Below are 20,975 nucleotides of genomic sequence, written 5' to 3' on the forward strand. Positions count from 1 at the left end.
AAGTGCAAAAACTTTGTTTATTTCCAGGTCTAAATGAACTTAAGCTGAGCTCTCAGACTTTTGGACGCCACTTTATCTCAGTGTTTTACACACAGCGACTGTCGCACAAGCAATAGTTTGTGATGTTCGGTGAGTTTATATTTATATTTGATGTCATGTTTGCAACTAAACCAAACAAAAAAATTTTTTTATGATGAACAGCCCTTTTAATGTCTTTCTGCTGTAGACTAAAGTCATGCCAGAAAAATTGCACCGTTGTTTACTCGTCAAATATAGACATCTATAAAAACCAATTCAATTATTTGCCCAAGCAAACACGCTCTTTGCCTTTTAGACGTTATTGATTGCCTTCATCGAAATCCTGCCTTTTTCCAAGGATCCAATGATCAATTAGTTGTCAAGTGATAATAGACTGTATGACATAGAGACGTTGGAATATTGTAATATTGGTCTGGATTTGCTCATCAAAGAGCTGCAGAAGAACATGTCAAATATTAGACGTTGTTTACTTTATTGATGTTTGACATCACCTTTGTCCTCATTCAAGTCCTCCTAATAAAGTACACATGAAGTAATAGATAAAAGGTTTATTTTTAAAAATACACATTCAGCAGAATTATACAGTACAGATTTCCAGCTATCTCACTTGTAAGAAAATATCCCTTTGTTAAAAAATTATAGAAATTAATCTCAGTCAGTTTTGGCTCCTTCAAAGAGCATTAATATCGTGCCATAAGTTACAGTATCATTTTTGTCAAAGCAAAAATAAACAAAACACACATAGATCAGGTTGCATGGCTTGATTTGTACTAACTACGCAAAATAACATATAAAGTGCAGTTGCAAAATCCCTACACTATGCATATGCATCCCTAGGAAGTGCTTCAGACTAAACAACAAAATGAGAACATAAGACACCATAGACAGTCAAAATAAACACACAACATGGCAAAAATACACCTGTAATACCTGTTCATAGATTACCGTACCACTTTTGCAAAGGCGCTATATAAATAAAACTTCTTAATATCACAAATAAAAGTAAGTGTCTCTGTTTAAACAGAAAAGCCAGTACACGTATTTAGTTGCATTCGCCGGTGCTTAGCGTAAACAGTCAAAAGTAAGCTTTGAGAACTTTTGTGAGAGAAGTATTCAAACATTTATTAGACATTTTGCTTCTGTCAGACCATTGCTGGGATGTGTGGCAATATCTAAATGTTTACTAAATGTCGTGTTGGGTAACCGTGCTGAGTCAGGCCTAAATGTGGCTTTTACAGTGGCTTTGATTTCCCTGAGTATTTCAACATCTTTAAACATCTTTAAAAACCCATAACGAATACGGTTTGCTTAGACAGAAAGCCTTGATTAGAGATAAAGCAGATAAATAGGTGTACTGTGTCTGTGGTCTCCTTATGTGCACCCGCAGGACTCGACTATCATGTCCGGGACGTCTGTTTTGACGATGGTGTGCTGCGAGTTGAAGTAGACCATGGAGAGCGGCCGTCTCTGGATGGGGACGCAGCAGGACGACACGGCCGTGTGGATGCCGTTGGCCTTCAGCTGGCTGAAGACGGTGGCGTGGAACGAGGAGGCGATGCCGGGCGAGCCGGATAAATGCTGCGGGCACTGCCCCATGCAATAGTTCATGTGGTAGCCCTCCGGTGCTATGATCCAGTCCTGCCATTGTATGTCGCGAAACTTAATGTAGAAGTCTTTCTTGCAGCACACGCTCACGTCGTCGCCGCACCGCAGCGAGCGCTTGCTCAGGGCGTGTTTGTTGGCGTCGTCACGCAGCTGCACCTGCGCCACCAGGAAGGGCTGATGGGAAGAGTCGCCGGACGCCTCGCGGCTACACAGGTTGAGTCCGGAGTCTTCGCAGTGCACCTCCAGGCGGAGACTCCGCTGGCCGCCATCCAGGAAGGCCTGCAGGGTGCTGGTGACTGGAAACGTGTGCCAGCCGCCTCGGGACACGTCCACGCTTCTCTGGAGCAGCAGTGTGCGATTGGTGCCATCCGTCTCCGGCAGGTAGATTTCGGCGTTCACGCGGCCGCCTTGAAGAGGTGCGTCGGCCGGACGCACGTATAGCCACAGCGACGACTGCAGGACCTGCACGCTGCGACCTTTCTCCTGCAGGAACTGGAATGAGAGGCTGGTGTCGATGCTACCAGAAACCTCCTCATCTGGAGAGAAATCAGAAAGAAGTGCTTGTTACGTGATGTGGAAGTAAGAGATTTTTTGTTAATGCGCGAGACTTCCGATTCATTAGGCGCTGTAGGTTAATAACGGTGTTATAAATATAGTGTTTGAGTTCGAAGTTGAAAATTAAACACAAATCTATAAAAGGTTTATTTAAAAAATTCTGAAAATACTATTACAGTTTTCATACGTAACAATTTCATGTTTAATTTTTATTGAAATGTTAAGTTTTCACCAGATTCAACTTAAAAACTTAAGTTCAGCAGTTAAAATTTTAAGTTAAATCAGCTTAAAACTACAAGTCATTTTAACTTATTACACTAAACATGAGTTGATTTAACTTGTGAGTTAAAATGACTTAAGTTGATTTAACTTAAAATTTTAAGGCAGCTGCTAAAATTACGTTTTTTAAGTTGAAACTGGTGAAAACCTTTTACATTGTAGACTTGCCCACCTTGTTGGCAGAGGTTTTTTGACGCAATCAACCAGGGTTCGAAATTGGGTAAAATAAGTATAATAAATATTTTTCTAAGTTGAATTTAAAAATAAAACAAAAATTACTGAAAAAATCTGAAATTTGTAAAAGAATTTATGCAAATACTATTACAGTATTCATACGTATAACTATTTCACATTTGATTCACTTCAGATTCTTTGAGTAAAATTTGTTTACTCAAGATTTTTGATGAAATTGACCCGGGTTCGAATCCACCTTCAGATTTTTTCCCCCCTTTTCAAATGTCATATCACATCGGAAAATCCTTCACTTTCAATACAATTGAAGGAAATAATCAAAAGGTTAAAAAAAAATCTGGTAGTTGTAGGATAAGGTGGCATCCATTTAATAATTTGAATTAAAATTATAATTTACACTCAATAAGTTATTATTACACACTGTGCTACAATTCTGAGGTGCATATAATTGCCACTATAAGTAGTATAAATAGCAGAAAATCTAGCTATTTTAACAGTGTAAATAGAATCCATTGCTATTTGCACTTAGTGTAAATAGCATCTATTCTCAAATAGCTGCTACCTTTTTTAAAATAACAAACTGCAAACTAAAATTTCCTATAATTTTCCTATAATTATTTTAATGCATTTTAATTTAAATTCATTTTAATAAATTAAAATAATCAGTTTGCATTATAAAGCAGCATAACTGCTGATTTTGTGCAGCTAAAATAACTGGACACCAGAAGTCTGGCACATTCCTGTTACAAATGGAGACGCCCTCTCTCACGCAAAAAAAAAAAGAAAGAATTTGGAATATTTATTTCACATGCAATACCAGTTTATGGACCAATATATGAAACCAAAACTAAATGCTATTATTAACGATTTAGAGGCCAGATAATTCAGATGTACTCATTTTAGTTCGTAAATTTGTAAATAACATTGTTCAGCGTAGGCTGTAGTTTGTTCTCACCTTTAAAAAACAGTTACGCATTGAAGAAATTGCATCTAAACAGTGTAAATCGTTCCTAAAACCATTCATTTCAGTGTGAGAATTTACTTAAGGGGGCGTGTGCACATACTAATTTACAATCAACGCAGAAACGTTTTAAGAACGCTTTTATGAACATATTGGCCTATTTAGAAACCGGATCTGGATAGTTTTTCTGTGTTAATCGTTCCTAAATCCATTCGGTTCAGTGTGAGAATTTGTGTTAAGTGGCGTGCGCACTTCCCATTTGCAATGGAAGTTTTAAGAACGCTTTATAAAGTATATTATAAGTTGGATGCACTCACCGACATCAGCGAAGCTGACTATTTCATATGCCTGGTTAGTCGTGCGCGAGTATGGCACGTTATTTTCCAGTTCCAGCGTTCCGTCTTGTCTGAGGCGGCCCGCGTGGAGCTTGCGCAGCGCCGTCATGAGCGCGGCCCGCGGCACCGTCTGCGTGATGTTTGGCCTCTCCCGCAGGTGAAGCTTGTCCAGGATCTGCTGTTTGGCGATCTCGATCAGGTAACGTTCCTCCGTGCCCTTCTCCATCGCCGGCATGCCGCAGGTCGGACAGCCGGTGGTGGCCGCGCTCGTTCCCCTCTCCGTGAGCGCGCTCAGCACCACCAGCGTGGACAGCACCGTGGACGCGAACCCGCACAGGTGCGCCTCAGAGAACGACACCGAGAACATATTGACTTTTGTTCGTTTGACTCCGACAGGTTTGGAGAGACGCGCACTAGCGAGTGAATGGAGAGGAGTGAGCGGCACCTGAGCACTCAGAAGTGGGGTAATCCATCAAAAGTTGTGACACGTTTAAGGGACGCACCAATGACCGCGAGTGCGCTCTGGCTGTCACACATGCACACGCGCTCGAGGGGGGGGGAGGACGCGCAGGTAAGCGACACGCTGCTGGGATACACATGCACACTCCTTTCTGAAGCATATATAGCTCTGCTGGAGTTAATCATTAGCGCGAACAAATAAACATACGACACTTACAGTGCCACGTCGAGCCGCGGATGCCCAAGCGAAGTCCAAACTCTCACCTCTGTCCCAATGACCCCAACATTGTAACCCTAAAGCATCCAAACCAAACAGATCTCAAGACAACACGAGGTTGGTAAATATGACGCAAGCCCGGCTGATTCAAACCATGGTGCAGATGCGCAGCGCATCTCTTCATGCGTCTCCAGTTTGTGCAGGAACTCCACCAGTTGGCTCTATTTAGCGTAAAGGTGTCAAACTATGACAAAGAGATATATCACTCAGAAATTAGTATTCTGCATCCTGTTTGAATATTTTAAAAAAAGTATTTTGGGGGTTTATTTTGTCCGTACAGTGGTCCAATGTTGTTTGGTTCCCAACGTTTTTAAAATATCTTCCTGTGTTCCTCAGAAGAAAATTAAACAGGTACACTACCGCACATCAAGACTGCATTTATTTGATCAAAAATACAGAAAAAACAATCATACTGTAAAATGTTAATATACTTTAAAATATAATTTATTCCTGTGATGCAAAGCTGAATTTCATCAGCTGTCTTAAAATCATTCTAATATGCGTATTTATTATTCGAATTATCAATGTTGGAAACAGTTGTGCTGCCAAATATTTTTTGAAACCTGTGATTCTTTTTTTTTCAGAATTAAAAAAGAACAGCATTTATTCAAAATATAAATCTTTTCTGACAATGCAAATCTATGCTATCACTTTTTATTAGTTTAGCACATCCTGGGTGAATAAAAGTATTAATTTCTTTCAAAAATAAAAATGTACTGACCCCAAACTTTTGAACAGTATAGCGTATATTGTTAAAAAATATTTCTGTTTTAAAAAAATGCTGATGAACTTTTGAATTACCAGTTAGGGGTGAACTATTCCTTTAATTCTTTAATTAAATACATAAATGCCTGTTTATTCATTAGGAGGACAGTAAAATAATACCTAAGTGCCAGTGTTTCAGAATTGCTTAGTAAGTCAGACATTATAAAAGATTAGTTTAAAAATGCATTATTTTTTTTTTTTTAGAAAAAAATGTAAAGTAACAAATTGTGCATAAAAAATGACTCAGGTTTAAAGGGTCAGACAGTTGTTTTTTTTTTTGTGGAAAATACTACTAAGTTTATTGTACTAAATGAAAATAGTAATTCTACTTCATTTCAAGTTTAATTTAATGTTACTTGCCATTTTTTATTGTGGATTTCTAGTTGAAAATTGATTCAAAATTATTTCATTTCAGTGAAGTGTTCAAACTATAGAGGCAGTGAGTTTCTGCGTCAGCTTTTTGTGATTTTAAACCGTGTGGTGCGTTGTTTAGTGCCTATGCATTGTCTGATCATTCTAATATTACTTTTATACGGAATATTGCAATATGTGAGCAGCACGAGTGATACATAAAGAGCAACGGGAAGGAATAGCAATGTAATCTTTTTCATCCGTACGTGGGCATGTGGTGTAACTGAGGGTGATTGATTGACACAGATAATGAACCTGGGACACATGATGAGCGCGGGAGATCAGAGCATCAGCAGCTGCTGTAAGCGGCTCAAACTCAAGGGATGCTCGTGCTCGCAGTGCGCAGGCGCCGTCTAGTGGACACACATCCTCAGTGTTCATATGGAGATCACTAAATTCGTAGCATTATGATATCTGTGCATGGGTTACAGTATGTGAACTCTCCAACTGTTGCATTTATGAAATCCAATTGATTGTGAGCATGATGTGTGCATGTTGTCATGTTTATCCTTTCTTTTATTAAAGTTTGGTGTTATTTGTCAAAGTTGGTTCATCATCTTGTTTTCTTTTAATAAAAACAGAATTCTTTAGAAATGGCACCTGAAGGGTTTAGGAATAATTTGCATTCTTGTTCATGTTGCGATGCCACTAAATGTTTGCTGTACCAAATGTGTCCTGATAACCTTTCACTCTCTTGACTTCTTTTTTTTTGTGTGTGTGTGTGTGTGTCTTTTTCATTTCATTCCATGAAATGCTTTGGTTTGGTTTATTTTGTCTCTCAGGTTATATTAATATAATATACACTTTTTAACTCCACAGACAACTATTATGCCACTTACATCTTAAACTGGATCACAGATGGGTGAATTCTGAAAAAATGTGCTTTCTGACATCTTTTATTACAGAAAAATGTATGTTTGCTGAAGCTAGAACACTAAATAATGTATTGCTTAGAAAGGCATCACTGCATGTAAATGTTATCACTCAAAAGTATCATAAAGGGGTATATCAGGATCCCAATATTTACAGATTACAACACTCTTAAAAATAAAGGTTCCAAAAGAAGGTTTTCACAATGATGCCATAGAGGAACCAGTATTGGTTCCCCAAAGAACCGCAGTGAACAGTTCTTAAAAGAACCATTTTTTCTTGTATTAATAACATTTTGATAATCTAAAGAACCTTTTGTGGAATGAAGAGGTTCCATGGGTGGTTAAGTTTCTTTGTGAAACAATTGATGCCAATAAAGAAACTTTATTTTTAAGGGTGAAGAGCTGACAGTTCTTATGGTCTTGTGGTCAAGAAACATTCAAAGTCTTTTTTAGTAACAAAGCTGGGTAAATTACTTACAAATTGTAGTCTGTTGTTGATTGCAGATTACATGGTGAAAAGTAGTCTGATTACTTTTTTATCTTGTTTTAAACTATTATACTAAAATTTGTATCAGCTATTACTCCAGTCTTAAAATCATTCTAATATGCTGATTTATGTTGGAAACAGTTGTGCTGCCAATATCTTTATATATATATATATATATATTTTTTTTTTTTTTGGAACCTGTGATTTTCAGGATTCTTTGATAAACAAGCATTTATTCAAAATCTAAATATTTTCTGACAATGTAAATCAATGCTATCACTTTTTATTAGTTTAACACATCCTTGGTGAATAAAAGTATTAATTTCTTTCAAAAAATAAAACAATTTACTGACTCCAAACTTTTGAAAATTATAGTGTATATTGTTAGAAAAAAATTCTATCTTAAACAAATGCTGATGAACTTTTTATTTACCAGTTGCAGGTGAACTATTCCTATTATTTTGTAATTAAATACATAGTGAAGAGGATATACATAAAGTATATACATTTTCAACATCATGAAGTGCTTTAAACATTACATTACACCAAGGTTTCCCAAACTGGGCTTAATGTAAGAACTGTAGTGGGTTTGTGAGTTGATAAAAAGCTACTAATAAAATAAATAATAAAAATCATGTAATAATGTAATCCATAAAAAAGTAACTGTATCTGATTTTAAAATGTAATACAGGCTACTCTAATTACGAGTACTTCATTTTTGGAATCTGATTATGTAATAAAGATGACATGTAATCAGTTTACACTTTAACAAATTACAGCTCATATTGATTAGAATGGTGTATTAAATGATTATTGTCATATTGCTGACAAACAAAAATGTAATTTTAACTGTAAGTAACATTTCTGACTCTACAGTAAGTAGTATGCACTGCACAAGGTTTAATTGCCCTCACGATGTTTTTCTCAGGACAGGAGACAAAACAACTGTTGGCAAACCAATCCAGTTTTATCCGGTGCACAATGCATCAGAATGTCAGCGACACTGACCTGACCGCTGCTCCTGCTGGTGAGTTGCACAAAAAATACCCAAGATTGTGAAAATACCCCCACGAAATGACCTAAGGGCTCATCTAGTGTTTGAGAAGAGACAATCCATCAATACATTACGGGTACAGTCTGATCTGCTGTGCTCACACTATATAGGAGAAAGGTGAAAGTGAAGTGTGAGTTCATTCTGTGCTTTATTTGGAATGTTCCTGACCTCAGAAAAAAAAGCTGCAAAATCAACAAGATAGGACACTCACACTGAAATTAGGCCACAAAGTCAGTGGGTCTGCACGTCACTCGTGAGAACCGCTCTGATATCGTGCACACAACATGTGCTGCAAAAACCACAAGTTCCAGCCTTTGATTTTACTGATAGGTTACGGAAACACTGTATTTGTCATTGTTTTTAATGTGTAATCATAAAGGAGAGTCTGATGTCTAATTTGGACTTTGCTTAAAAATTAGAATGGATCAGAGACAGAATGCTTTATTTATGTTCTAATAAAAGACATTATTAAGTGTCAGTTTGATTGTACACTCTTAAAGATAAATGTTCTTTACTGGCATCGATGGTTCAGAACCTCGAACATCCCTGAAACCTTTCAAATGCAAAAATGTTTCTTTATATATTTTTTTTAAATGTTCTTCAAAATGATTCTTTAAAGAACTGTTCACTAAAAGGTTCTTTGGGGAAACAAAAATGTTTTTTTTTTCTATGGCATCACTGCAAAAACACCCTTTTGGAACCTTCATTTTTAAGAGTGTACGGTAACCATTATACACCATGCACCATTTACTATACTCTTATTATGAAATGTAAGCGGTTTTGTAAAAATACAGAAAAAAAAGAATATATATATATATATATATTTTTTTTTTTTTTTTTTTTTTGCTTTGTAGCAAATATACACAAAGCAGCATAATCACAATTCTTTTTTAAGTTGTAAATAAAAATAGAGAACTTTTTTAGATTAAAATGTTATTTTTCTACTTCAGAATTTCACATCTAATTCAATGTGTTTCTTGCTGTTTCTTTGTAATTATTTGTAAAAGTTGTTAGTGATTTCTGAATAAAAATTATTTCTACACAATTTTTTTTCCCACCTCCAATACTATATAAGAGCATAAAATGTTAAATATAAAGTATATGCTGTTTTGTGAAATTAGAATTAGAATTGTTATTATAGAATTGTATATTGTTTTATGTTTGCCTTATACAGCGTTCAGGACTTCAAAACCAGTCTCACGTAGCATGGATCCTGTATATTTGTAGCGATAGCCAAAAAATTATCGAAAATCATTAGGATATAAAGTAAAAATCATATTCCATGAAGATATTTTGTAAATTTCTTATTGTAAATATATCAAAACATAATTTTTGATTAGTAAAATGCATTGCTAAGAACTTCATTTGGACAACTGTAAAGGTGTTTTTCTCAATATTTGGATTGTTTTGCACCCTATAGATTTTCAAATAGTTGTATTTCAGCCAAATATTGTCCTATCCTAACAAACCATACATCAATAGAAAGCGTATTTGTTTATTTATTCAGCTTTCAGATGATGTATAAATCTCAATTTAAAAAAAAGACCCTTATGACTAGTTTTGTGGTCCAGGGTCACACACATCCACATATATACAGAAAGAAAGAAAGAAAGATAGATAGATAGATAGATAGATAGATAGATAGATAGATAGATAGATAGATAGATAGATAGATAGATAGATAGATAGACACTTTAGATAGGCATTACACTTGTTTGTATTACTGTTTATTACATGTTTACTCTTGCAGAATAAATTGCAACGAGGCATTTAACTACTAGATGCTGAATCGCCTATTTTTAAACCCTTCTCCCATCTCCATCCAAAAATGAAATGATGTAGACAGCGCCATCTTCTGTTTCCATTAAGCACAAACACATGGAACAGTGACGTAAAGCACAAAAAGAGCCAGCGGTCTTGTTTCAGTGCTTCCCCGTTCTTTAATTCCTTCATTTGCTGATCACAAACACATTAAAATGCACACCGGGACTCGAGTTGTTCTCGATTTGTTTCTCAAACTCTGTGTTGGGCTCTTTTTGTGAGGTTTACCTCTGACGTCACGGCCCCGCCCACTCAAGTTCTGGTTTGATCACTGCGCGCTGTTGACAGTCGCCGAGAGCTGCCGCGAGCTCGAGCTTGGTGGCGATTAAACGGCATTAAGCGGCAGCGGGCTGTCGTTATTCGGCTACCGGGGGGGTCGGTGTGCGCGCGCGGTGGGTTATCACTTTAAACATGTTCACCTAACCCATCCCGAGCGCTAGTAATGCGCTCACGAGTTCGTGAGGCGGCCGATTGTCATTTTGACTTAGCTCGTGTTCGCTTAGCCGCCACAGGCTAATTAATTAACCCATAGCGTGAGGTAAATATTCACTCCAAATCATCGGAAACGCAGCAAAAACGCCACAACGCATCCAGAACGCCGACCTACAGCGAGGACCAGCGCTGTTTCGTCGTATTGAATGAACGCGAGGGATTAACGGGTAAGTGACTGGCGTTTAAACGCTTTAAATGGAACAGGTATTGATGTGTGTGTAGCTAGTTAAGCTCACAAAAGTCGACAGTGAAAGAGCAATGGGTAATTCTTCACCTGAAACGTGACTAAACTGACTCGTGAGAAGCAGAACGCTGCCGTTCTAATAACGGTAGACGCTGATTTAAACGGCGGCGTTCTAGATGCGTCGCGTCGCGTGGCGTTTCAGAGCGCGCTTATTATTAAAACCCCTCAGACTAGCTTCGGAGCAAGAAGAATAACGATAACCAGAATTATTGAAGTTTTTATTCCACACAACAGCTGTAGTGATGATGGCACAGAGGAACGAAGTTGTTGAAATCATTTTAGAACGATTTTTCCAGTTAACGAACGGTTGAAACATTGAAAGCCAGTCAGAACTTTAAGGAGTATCTAAAGCAGCAGACTAATAAGGAACGTTATTGTTAGGGGTGAACAGGGCTTAACACTTATTTTGGTCTTGACATTGACCCACTAAGTTGTTAGTATTTACCTAGAATAGATAGCAGGTGCGTTTATCATGTTTTATATGAAGTACTGTGATAAAACCGGTTTTGTTTGGGGCATAAGCATGATGGAAGCACTTTAGCATTTAAGGGTACTCTTCTAAGCATACAAAAACACATGAAAACACAACAGGCAAGAGGAAAGGCCGGAAATATCAAAATTGAGATGACCAGGTGTAGAGAAGTAGTGGATGTTTGCTATTTTGAGCATCTCTAGTATAATTCATCCGATTAAAGGAATAGTTCAACCAAAAATGAACATTTTGTCATCATTTACTCACCCTTAAGTTGTTGCAAACCTGTATGAATTTCATTCTTCTGTTGAGCACCAAAGATATTTTGAAAAATGTTAGGAAACAAAGTTTCTAGCAGCCATTGACTTCCATAGTAATTTTTTTTTCCCATACTGTGGAAGACGGCTCTTCTTTTAGCTTGTCAAGGTGCTATGTGCTTACCTGGATCGCAGGTGTGTTTATCATCTTCCACAAAACTATAGTATTTTTTTTCTCCATACTGTAAAAGTCAATGACTACCGACACAGCATTCTTCAAAATTCCGTCTTTTGTGTTCAACAGATTAAGAAAGAATCTCATACAGGTTTGGAACAACTTCAGTGTGAGTAAACAATGACAGTATTTTAATTTATGGGTGAATTAACTCCGTAATGGATTTTTATGAATCCTTATTCATTAATTCCCATGTCTGGAGAAGTCATACAAACTCTTGAGCTTGAGCTTGTTTTTGCCTCCTAACTGTAGTCTACTAGATTCAGTTTCCTCTTGATTTGTTTGCTTGATGAAATGGACCCAGAATGGGAGTAGGAAAGTATTGATCAGGCAAGATTGCTCAAATGAGGAATTTATCTTTGCATTATGTACGTACTGAAGCTAACAGATGGCAGTTTTGAGTAATGAGATGCTCCGGTTTTCTGTGACAAGTCTTAGAAATGTTATATTTCACCAAATGCATGCTTTAGGAGTCTGTAATTTTGAGCAACGCAGTAGTCTTCAGTCTTGCGTGCACTTGGTTTAAGGGCAACAGGTCAATCCATCCGTCCATTTTCCACACTGGATGTCCTATAGGACTCTTAAAAATAAAGGTTCCCAAAGGGTGTTTTCACAACAGTGCATTAGAAGAACAATTCAATATCAGAATTTCAGTAAATCAGAATTTTTCCCCCTTAGTGTTAGGGTTTTTATTAATGTGAAGAACCTTCTGTGCAGTGGAAAGTTTCCATGGATGTTAAAGGTTGTTTATGGAACCATCAATGCCAATAAAGGTCCTTTATTTTCAGTAGTGTAAGCAGGGTCGTGAGGAAATTATTGTCCTACTAGTGGTATTTTGCGTGACGTCTGTATGTAGAGTTTTGGTTTTAGCTTTGCATGAAAGAAAGAAACGTTTAAAGATGTTCATGATTGATTTCCGGAGAAATCTTGAGTGTGTGAGATGCTTTAGATCCTATTACAGAAGGTTTCCCTTGAAATTCAGTAGAACAAAACTCAGACACTGCTTTTTAAATCTTTGTTTTACCTGCAGTTTCAGTAATCAAGCTTGTTGTTCAAACAGTGTTGTTTGAACAACTGACCTTACGTCATGATATTTACACGGTTTTACTTCATGAAAAGCTGAAGATACACACCTTGTTAATAGAAACGCACCCTCAGGCAGAAGTTATGATGTCAGATTGTCAGGTGTGTTATGTTTAAAGGTGCTTTGAGCTTCAATCAAGCTCTCCAAGAAGTCAACACTCAACCGTCAATCACTCCCAATGCGTGTCCACATGTTCCTGAGAGAGCATAGAGTTTCTTGGCTCATATCAAGTCTTTTTGATTGAGGTTTGTAAGTTGAGGTTTGTGTTTGGCTGTGTAAATTTCCTGGCCGAGTCTTGTGTGTTTGTGATAGTCGCTATCATATAACCAGGCAGATTGTCCTGAGAGGTGCTGTCCAAGTGTTGTGGTCAAGACGTTCTGTTCCTGTTGTCACTAATACAGTAGATAGAGGTAGTTGTTTTAGTAAACGAGTGCAGAAATGGGAAAATCAATCTTTGCTGAATTATTCACGAGTGCAGAAACACTTAATTATCAGCATTTTGTGTTTGCTGAGGAGCGTCAGTGATGAATTCTGCTGCTCTGAGGCCTGTTGACCCTCTTCTAGAGGTTTACAATCACCTGTTAAAAGCACTGATTATCTGTGTTTTGAGGAGGTTTGCATTGGTTAGATGTAAAAGATCAGATACTTAATGTATGCCTTTTGTTAGAAATACTTCAGCAGTGTCATGTAGAATAAGAATGAAATGTTTTTTCTTATAAATCTATGAAAGTTATGTTTTAAATGCACTACTGCATGCATATTTCTTGAAGTTTCTGAATCAAACTTTTGATTCATTCTGACATTTTAGAGGACAGTCCATCATGTAATGGGAGTTCTACGTTTTTATTAAATATTTAGGCTAAATTGGTCACGTCATATCAGACCGACAGGGGAAATCATCAAAAAAGATGTTTTTGAAATGTTGTAGTTATTCATTTCAATTAATATAATTTAAATTTAAAGGTTTATTGTGAAAATACTGTCAAATGTTCTGTTTAAATGTATTGTTGCAGTGCTTGTCCATAAAACAATCAGTAACAACAGTCAAAACACTGAACATTTCTAATTATTTTGGATATTTTACATGTCACAGCTAATTTAAATGCATCTTGAAGTGGATTCTGACAGGGAAACTCTTTCCAACTTTCTAAGTTGGGCAAGCCACAAACTTTTAAAAAGGCAGAGGAGAGAGCTATTGCTGTAATTTTGTTAGTTTTTTCCACAATATGCACTTAAATAACCATTTATTGCATATTGCATGTATTTTACACCAATTGTAAAAATTGTCTTTATTTGACCTTATATTCTTATAGATAGCATGGCGAATGTTTGTTTTGGCTTTAATGACAATCCCCAAGAAATAGGCAAGAATGAACCTGCTGTGCTCCATGATTGCAATTATTTTTCACAACAAAACACTTGAACGCAACAAACTCGTGATTACGACTTCAGAAGTGGGACATTTCTGAGCACATGAAGGCAGTATGAATTACAATATAGTCATAATCACACTAATGTTCCTGATTGACATAAGACGATTAATATCCATTGCTATTATCGATTCAACAGCACTGACACTAGGCGCGTTTCCGTTACAGATTTGCGCAAAACTTTGGCAATATTTTATAAACATCGATTAAAAAGTATTGCGAAATGATGCCGTTGCCATTAACCAATGTTATGAGACTAAAACAGAATTTTTTCCTCTTGCGATAAGTCTTGGCAACAGATTTTTGTGGGATTTTGGCTATATTTAATCAAATGTGACCTGTAAATGTGAAAAAAATGTTTCTATTGCTGTTTTGCGAAATATTCTTTTTTTGAATTGCCTGAAAAACCACCACATGCGAGCGTAAAAACTTTTGCGATATATGGGAGTTTTTGGGCAATTGCCACGTTTCCATTAGGCTTATTTTCAATTTGCAATTTCTTTGTACGCAATTTAAGAGGTAATGAAAATGCAGCTACTGTCAGATAAGAATGAAATTTGAACTAACTTGAGCTGACACCAACTTTGCAACATCGACACTGTTATTGAACTGAATTGATCTGAATAAAGACACAGTTGTCTTCTGTAGAGCTGCCTTACAGTTATAATGGGTTAAAATTGAATTTGTTTCATAATTTTACAGCATTATTTTCGTGTTTATTTCTGTGAAGCTGCTTTAAAACAATCTGTATTGTATAACCCGTTATATAAATGTGACTTCACCTAGTTCTCTCAGCTACCAATACAAATGTAGTGCAGTCAACACATTTTGACTACTTTTTAATCTGTTTTGCATTAATCTGTTAATACATTGTTTGCAAAAGCGTTTCCTCCAGATGTTTGCTGATGTTATCCCATCATACCTGTTGAACTTTGGCATGAACTAATTTATTACACATACGCTTTGAGTCGAAGCATCAGATAAAGGCTGTTAGTCTGGACTTTATCTGAAGTTGTTGAAGACTGGCAGATAATCACGCCTTGATGGATTAATTACCCGTCCGCAGTTATAAACACGTTTATGACATCTGATTGATGAAGCACGCCTCACAGGCTTCATATTTTAATAATCAGCCCAAATCTCGAAGTGTGTTTCTAAAGTTGAGCTTTAATTAAAACACGTTAGGATGCGTGTTTGCCGCGGACTGTAATGCGCTTTGAGGGTGCGTTTGGCGCAGTCCTCCCACATATGAGGTGGCGGGTGTTCGCTCATATTTAGCTGCAAGGGCTGCTCTAATATTGATAAGGAGCGTATCACGATGTGAGTTTGTGAACCTGAACGTGCCGTTTGCTCCGGATCCGCTCCTGGCCTCCGTGTCCGAGTGATTGTGCTTGTGTTACGGTGTGCGTGTGTGTGGTTTCGGTCTCTCTTGTGTTGGGTTTGCAGCAGCGCTGTGTTTTTTTTTTTTTTTTCTTGGGAGATTTGAAGAGCTATTTATAGCCGCCTGCTGGAGCAGCGAGCATGTGCTGCGCCTCCTCCCTCCCTCCTGCTCGCTCGTCTCATCTCGCCTCCCGGATTCATGATGCCGTTAGATTCTCCTTCCTCATCCAACACCTTTCTTCCTCTAATTCCCGCTTTTTCTTCTCATCTGTTGTTCTGTCGTTCTGTCCTCATTTTGTGTTTCCTCAGCTCTTTCCCTCCACGCTTTCGGCACGACCACCTCCCCTCCGCTTCCCTGTGGATTTCTCCTTGTGAATTATTAATGCTTGCTGGATGGAAGTGACTGGGGGCGACGCTAGGAATCGTTGCTCTTATGGAGGATAACCATCAGTTAGATGGGACAGAGAATGAGATCCTGATATGACAGTAGACAGATGGACAGACACTGGGTTTCATTGGCTCTGTGTGTGCAAAACTAGATGCTTTCACAATAGTCATGCACTGAAATAATGCTTCAAAGTTTTATTTTGCCGCACACCAAAACAGATGATGATAAAGTTTGAGTACCAGTTTTTAGAATATAAATCAAGTTTTTTTTTTAGCAATGTAAAACATGCTGCAACATGTTTGCTTTATAAAATGTTATGCAATTAACTTCAAGCATGCAAAACACACCCTGTTATTGTTGGAGTACATATAGAGTATGTGTAGATTTAATAACAAGTAAAAATGGTTTCAAAACAAATCCTACTTTTTTTTTCAGTGTGTTTGATGTGATGAGAGCGGTACGTGAGCCCACGTTTATTTGTATAGCGCATTTGCCAACACTTTATATAAATGAGTTTGGCTTTGGCATTTATAACAAATGTTGTTTCTTACGAATGCCACTTTAATTAGTTTAATACTTTATACTTTATATATTGTTCATTCCAGTTCTGAATACTAATACATTTAAAGGAATTGTTGTGGAGTGGGAGGAACTAAAATGTTTAATGTTTGTAAATATTTCGTCTTGTATGGCAGTATGTTACATTTATTTCTGAATGTAGTAATAAAATATGACTTGTTGAACTATACAGTGAGGCTGATGTCCTTTTAACAATGCAAATAACAATACATTAACTAAATTTGTGTGAGTTTGGTTTTATCAGGTCATACAGTACAGACCAAAAGTTTGGACACACCTTCTCATTCAGGTGTGTCCAAACTTTTGGTCTGTACTGTAGATATGAATTCAACTGAAAAACTTGTGAAAAAATATCTTTCAGGTGGTCAAATATCAAATAGTGGAGCTCTGCAGCCACCTACTGGTGGTTGTAGTTTTTTTTTTTTTTTACTTTTAAAACTGGATTTTCCAAAAGATGGGCAAAAATCTTACACTAAACCATGTGAAATTATCCATGTTATCCCCATGAATTAAAGTTAGAAATGTGGGTCTTTTATAAAGTGAATTTTACATAAAAAAAAGCAGTTTTTGTATAAAAACCCATTTTAAAAATATTTATTTCTTAATTTATATATATTTAAAAAATATCACTAACCCACTGAAAACTGCACAAATGTAGAGTAAAAACTTTAATAAACAGAAAAATATAGGTGTGTCCAAACTTTTGGTCTGTACTGTATATGTGGCCCTGGACCACATAACCAGTAAATACACTTTCCATTGATGTATGGTTTGTTAGGATAGGACAATATTTGGCTGAGATGCAATTATTTGAAAGTCTGGAATCTGAGGGTGCAAAAAAAAAAAAAAAAAAATGGAGAAAATCACCTTTAAAGTTGTCTAAATGGAGTTCCTAGCAATGCATATTACTAATAAAAAATTAAGTTTTGATATATTTATTGTAGGAAATTTACAAAATATCTTCATGGAACATGATCTTTACTTAATATCCTAATGATTTAATAAAAGAAAAATAGACACTGACACAGTTTCAATACATACTTTCAGACCTCTAGAACTGTTTTGGCAGAAATTGAATTTTTTGCATCTAAAATGTTGATGAATTTCTAGTTATAAAGAAAAAGTTCAGCTTCAGTTCATAATTATGGTATTCCAAACCGGTTATTTAATTTGACAAAGCACATAAGGTGATGTTTATAAGATCTTTGTTCTTTATCCATCCAGGAGCGGTTCATAGTCTGCCAGCCTCCAAAGCAAAGAAACACAGTAAATCACTAAAAAGTTGTAAATAAAGTTAATTGGAATGTTTTTCTACTGCAAAACTTCGTTTTGTTCAGTGATACTTGCTATTTCCTTTTAAGGTGTTTGTGGCAGTGAAAATTGTAAATCCTACTCCACTTTAAGTTTGTATTCCAGACAAAGTTTGACAGATGTGGTACAGAAAAAGCTGTGCAAAAAATGCTGGGTTGACATTAGGATGAGTAAATGATGACGGGGCGAGGCGAGTGCAGGAAGATTTTTCTTTCTGACAGTAGTGTCTGTCCTGTTGGACAGTAAAAGCGACAGAGACCGACAGCACAAACACGCATCTCCAGTTTCTATTGATCCGCGATAAAGAGCTACGCTGACCAGGATTCTCTGACCTACTGTCACAGGCTTTCCCAGCTACTTTTGCTTTGCTGCACAGATTTCACATGGCTCAACACGCGCTCAGAATGTGTTGGGCTCATTCGTAAATGAGGACAGAAAGTCCATTTTCTTTATATTTTGTAGGTTTGCAGTTAGGTTGCCTTTACAAATATTCCTTTTGTTCTGCATGTCCTTTCTGTTCCATCTAGAAGTTGTAGGCCAGAATTTAACTGGAGACAAGTATGCAAAACAAAGCATTCCGTGTGCACGCTTGTGTTGTACATGCTTGTGAACAAACCTCAGCACTCGAGGGTACGATTGAATTTCCTTCAATATGCACCAGTAAACCACTTTTTTTTTTTTTTTTTTTTTTTATCCAGGCTTTGACATTTTTGTGAAATCAAGCTTGCATAACTAGTACTGTTTGCATTTAAGTCAGTGGTATATCATTAACTAAAACTAAAACCATAAATTCATTATTTGAAATAAAATAAGCATTAACTGAAATAAGTCTAAAATTATAAATATGTAGCTAAACTAAAACTATAAATATATAAATAAAATCTATGTAGACATTTAAAATGACAAACACAAAATTGCTAAAACGTAAACTAAAATAAAAAAATGATCTATTTCAAAATATTGATAAAGAACTGTAGTGTCAGTGATATTAAAATATATTAAAACACTGATTTATGTGCTTTCACTTAGTTTGTGTGCTGTACTGAGTGTCTAAGTACTGCATATTTTTGTTCATTTATTTATTTGAATTTTAATTTATTATGAATATAATCTCAGTAGTCCTGTAATGCGTGTGCATGTTGGCTGCTGACATGTAATATTACTGTGATTATCATAGAAAGTCGTCTTTTTTTCCCCTCCATTTATATTTCATAATTTGTCTGAACACCAAAAAACACAGATTTTGGTCATAAACCACAAATATCTATTCAGTATTTGTTTTTAGTTACTCTAAATAGCCTTTCTCATGGGGATTCTTGGAAGAGTTTTACATCTTACAGTTAGTACAATTTGCAGTATTTCTTTAATGTTCATTTATTCAGTTCTGTGGTGTGACACCTCCAGAGAATTTTAGCATGAAATAAGATCAAGTTTTACTGATCTATGTGGATGCAGCAATATTGGTTGGAAAAAATGAGACAAAATAGATGAATGCATTTATAATTAATTGAAACAAAACTATAACCATAAACACTGAAGCATTTTGCATTGAAATAAAAATGTTAATTGAAAAAGCACAGCTTGTTCATAAGGATCTCATTTTCATTAAGTTTAACTTGATATCAAAATAACAAAAATTTTAATTGGAATTTAAACTATATAGGCATTTAAAAAAGACAAACACAGTTAAATTTTAACAAATAAAAATAAAAACTAATTCAAATTATTGAAAGTCTTACTGATACTAAAATAGTTTCAAAAATTATTAGAATTTTTGTGCATGCATTTTTTTATGCAAATATTTGTGCTTTCATAGTTACATTTTTACCACAATAGGAACTAGTTTTGCATTCAACGCATTCATTTTCTCTTATACTAATATATTATTTTTATATCTGTCTGTTTGTGTGCATCTTCACCATGTCGTTTTCATGAGCGTTGTGGTTCTCATCAATGCAGGTACACTCATTCTGAGAGAAATAGGTGAAGGAGATGGGAGGGAGGATGAGTAAATGAGCGCATGCTCACTCACTCACTCAGAGAGAGAGAGAGAGCGGCTGTGCTTCATTCAGAAAAAGCAGGGGGCGTCAGAAACGAAGCGAGGGAGGAAACTAAGCGGAGAGGTGGAGATCTGTCTGTTCTCTGTTAGCGTGGACTGAAATGCGCTCGCCGCCGCCTCAGAGCCGCAAGCAGCTAACGATGCGCGGAGATCAGCGATAAACCAGCCGATACAGTAAGCCGTGTGTGTGGTGCATGAACGCGCAAGCATGCATGCATGTGAGAACTGCTTTGAGTCTGTTGCATCTTGCATTCATCTCGCTCTCACAGCGGTCTTAAAATCACACTCTGAAACCGTTGTACTTATGACTAAACCCGCAGGTGCATTATGGGATATGTAGTTGAAAGGTGTGTGACTATAACAGGAGAAAATGGGTCGTTTGGAGTTTTAAGGAGATGCGCTGAAGTTTGTGTAAGGCTGATTAAAAATGCATTAGCATGTGTTTGTGTGTCTGCAGTCAGAAATGACACACGGCTGCAGATCTCTGACTCTCGCCGCGGGTTTTGACATCATTGCTGACGTCAGACGGAGCTGCTAGAGGTGAATAAGCAGAGCCGTTTTCTTGCACTTGTGAATGTTATGCAATGGATTTGATTGAATGATACCAGGATGCAAGATTTTCCATGCATGTTGTTCATCGTGTTAGGCTTGGGGTCAGTCGTTCGTGGGTGTGCGTGTGCATGGGTGCTATCGTGAGCGCTCCCCGTCTGCCCACTCGCGTGCAGGTCGATAGAGAGAGACAGCGGCGCGGGAGGCTGAGTGTTTGCTGAGGTAATGAGGAATTCCCTTTCTCCGTGTCCTCGCGTCCTCGTCCCGCGCGCCGGGGGCGGACCGCTACAGGAAAGAGGCGTCATTCATGTCAGAGCGGAGGAGAACAACACGCAGGACATCAGGAGGAGGCATAGCATGGGAACTTTCTTCAGAAAGGATTT

At 36.9% G+C, this 20,975-nt stretch overlaps 1 protein-coding gene and 1 long non-coding RNA gene across 3 annotated transcripts in view; one reads left to right on the plus strand and one right to left on the minus strand.

Moving 5' to 3' along the window:
• Window positions 1–572: 572 nt before the first annotated feature.
• LOC141346954 (inhibin beta B chain) lies at window positions 573–4,889 on the minus strand. Its single transcript, XM_073851923.1, has 2 exons — window positions 3,949–4,889; window positions 573–2,180 (listed from the first exon to the last, which is right to left on the minus strand). The coding sequence occupies exons 1-2, from the start codon at window positions 4,331–4,333 to the stop codon at window positions 1,411–1,413; spliced, it is 1,155 nt and encodes a 384-aa protein (XP_073708024.1). The 5' UTR covers window positions 4,334–4,889; the 3' UTR covers window positions 573–1,410.
• A 5,509-nt stretch (window positions 4,890–10,398) lies between these two features.
• Window positions 10,399–20,975, plus strand: part of LOC141346274 (uncharacterized) — a 34,876-nt gene continuing 24,299 nt past the window's right edge. Inside the window, exon 1 of one of the 2 annotated variants that reach the window (XR_012357180.1) lies at window positions 10,399–10,771. This is a non-coding gene — a long non-coding RNA (uncharacterized lncRNA). Of the gene's footprint in view, window positions 10,772–20,089; window positions 20,218–20,975 lie in introns of those variants that run through there. The other variant, XR_012357181.1, reaches the window with a different exon arrangement.

Source organism: Garra rufa, chromosome 12, assembly GCF_049309525.1.
Source record: "Garra rufa chromosome 12, GarRuf1.0, whole genome shotgun sequence".
NCBI lineage: Eukaryota > Metazoa > Chordata > Actinopteri > Cypriniformes > Cyprinidae > Garra > Garra rufa.

Coding starts and splice junctions, on each gene's coding strand:
- LOC141346954 (XM_073851923.1), bottom strand. CDS start 4,333: ATGTTCTCGGTGTCGTTCTCTGAGGCGCACCTGTGCGGGTTCGCGTCC. Junction 2,181..3,948: donor AGTCAGCTTCGCTGATGTCG/GTGAGTGCATCC, acceptor ATTTCTCTCCAG/ATGAGGAGGTTTCTGGTAGC.